The 2,500-nt window shown below is 43.8% G+C and overlaps 1 protein-coding gene across 1 annotated transcript in view; it reads left to right on the plus strand.

Moving 5' to 3' along the window:
* Elk (Eag-like K[+] channel) overlaps positions 1-2,500 on the plus strand; it is a 292,104-nt gene that overhangs the window by 255,600 nt on the left and 34,004 nt on the right. Inside the window, exon 7 of the mRNA XM_086546721.1 lies at positions 1,141-1,339. Coding sequence (XP_086402847.1) covers positions 1,141-1,339 — 199 coding nt within the window. The remainder of the gene's footprint in view (positions 1-1,140; positions 1,340-2,500) is intronic.

Consider the following 2,500-nt stretch of genomic DNA (forward strand, 5'->3'; position numbering starts at 1 on the left):
AATTCCCACAGAATTCAATCCTTCCCAATCCTTAAATAATTCCAAATCCTCTTATCCCTCCCGACTCTAATCCTTCCCAATCCTAAATAATTCCAATTTTTCCTGACTCTAATCCTTCCTAATCCTAAATACTCCCAAATCTTCCTCTTATCCCTCCCGACTCTAATCCTTCCCAATCCTAAATAATTCCAAATCTTCCTCTTATCCCTCCCGACTCTAATCCTTCCCAATCCTAAATAATTCCAAATCTTCCTCTTATCCCTCCTTCCTAATCCTTCCCAATCCTAAATAATCCCAAATCTTCCTCTAATCCCTCCTTCCTAATCCTACAAATCCTAAACAATCCCAAATCTTCCTCCAATCCTTCCTTCCTAATCACTCCCAAAACCTTCCTCCAATCCTTCCTTCCTAATCCTTCCCAATCCTAAACAATCCCAAAACCTCCTCTAATCCCTCCTTCCTAATCCTTCCCAATCCTAAACAATCCCAGAACCTTCCTCCAATCCCTCCTTCCTAATCTCCCCCAATCCTAAACACTCCCAAAACCTTCTCTAATCCTTCCCAATCCTAAACAATCCCAAAACCTTCCTCCAATCCTTCCTTCCTAATCCTTCCCAATCCTAAACAATCCCAAAACCTCCTCTAATCCCTCCTTCCTAATCCTTCCCAATCCTAAACAATCCCAGAACCTTCCTCCAATCCCTCCTTCCTAATCTCCCCCAATCCTAAACACTCCCAAAACCTTCTCTAATCCTTCCCAATCCTAAACAATCCCAAAACCTCCTCTAATCCCTCCTTCCTAATCCTTCCCAATCCTAAACAATCCCAGAACCTTCCTCCAATCCCTCCTTCCTAATCCCCCCCAATCCTAAACACTCCCAAAACCTCTAATCCCTCTTTCCTAATCCTTCCCAATCCTAAACAATCCCAAAACCTTCCTCCAATCCCTCCTTCCTAATCCCCCCCAATCCTAAACACTCCCAAAACCTCCTCTAATCCCTCCTTCCTAATCCTTCCCAATCCTAAACAATCCCTCCTTCCTAATCCTCCCCAATCCTAAACACTCCCCAAACCTCCAATCCATCTTCAGACCCCAACAAACAAAACTAACCCCGCCCCCCCTTCCTCTCTCTGTTGCAGCAAACGGCAAACATTCACCTGTTGAAGCTGACCCGCCTGCTCCGTCTGGCCCGCCTGTTGCAGAAGCTGGATCGCTACTACCAGTACTCAGCCCTCATACTCACCTTCCTCATGCTCTCGTTCACGCTGGTGGCTCACTGGCTCGCCTGCGTGTGGTATGCGATCGCAGAGGAGATGGAGATGCATGAGGAGAATATTGGTGAGTTTTTTTTTTTTTTTTTTTTTTTTTTTTTTTTTTTTTTTTTTTTGGGGGGGGGGGGGGGGGGGGGGGGGGGGGTTGGGGAGGGGGGTTGTTTGTTTGTTTGGGTTATTTTGTGTGTACGTTTTTTGTTGTTGTTGGGTTTTGTTTATGTATTTGTGCTTGTGTGGATTATGTTTTTTTTTTTCTTTCTTTCTTTCTATGCCTCCCTGTTTCTGTTTCTCTCTCTCTTTATCTCTCTCTCTCTCTCTCTTTCTCTTTCTCTATCTTTCTCTCTCTCTCTCTTTCTCTCTCTCTCTCTCTTTCTCTTTCTCTATCTTTCTCTCTCTCTCTCTTTCTCTCTCTCTCTCTCTTTCTCTTTCTATTTCTCTTTCTTTCTCTCTCTCTCTCTCTCTCTCTCTCTCTCTCTCTCTCTCTCTCTCTCTCTCTCTCTCTCTCTCTCTCTCTCTCTCTCTCTCTTTCTCCCTCTCTCTTTCTCTCTCTCCCTCTCTTTCTCTCCCTTTCTCTTTTTCTCTCTTTCTTTTTCTCTCTTTCTCTTTCTGTCTCTTTTCTCTCTCTATCTCTCCCTATCTGTGTCTCATTTTCTCTTTCTCTTTCTTTCTCTTGCTAGATGTACGTGTGTGCATGTGCGTGTGTACATACCAACACACAAACACACACACGTACTCACCCGTCCTTCCTTTCTCTCTCTCTCTCTCTCTCTCTCTCTCTCTCTCTCTCTCTCTCTCTCTCTCTCTCTCTCTCTCTCTCTCTCTCTCTCTCTCTCTCTCTCTCTCTCCTTAATCTCTCACTCTCGCCTTCCGCAGTGTCTCTCGCCCTTCCTTTGTCTCTCGGCCGAAGCTTTTCCCGCTCACTTGCGGTCTGTACGAGTCCCTTCCCGGGGGCGGTTCTCGTGTGTGGTTGTTTTTTGTTTTGTTTGGGTATTTAATTTGGGTTTTGTGGTTGTAATTGTTTTAAACGCCTTATTCTCGATCCTCTGTTGTTGTTTTTTCTCTTCATGCTTAGTTTTTCTCTTTTTCCGTTGTCTCTTTTTTTTGTCGTATATTTTTCTTGTCTACTTGACTTTTTTCCCTCTCTTTCTTACTTTTCCCCTTTTTTTCTTTTTTTCTTTCAGATCTTCCTCTATCCATCTTTTTTTTTATCTCACCATCCTATTCTTCA

This window comes from Penaeus japonicus, unplaced genomic scaffold (genome assembly GCF_977035675.1).
Source record: "Penaeus japonicus unplaced genomic scaffold, GWHDUDI00000001_assembly GWHDUDI00000018, whole genome shotgun sequence".
NCBI classification, from domain to species: domain Eukaryota; kingdom Metazoa; phylum Arthropoda; class Malacostraca; order Decapoda; family Penaeidae; genus Penaeus; species Penaeus japonicus.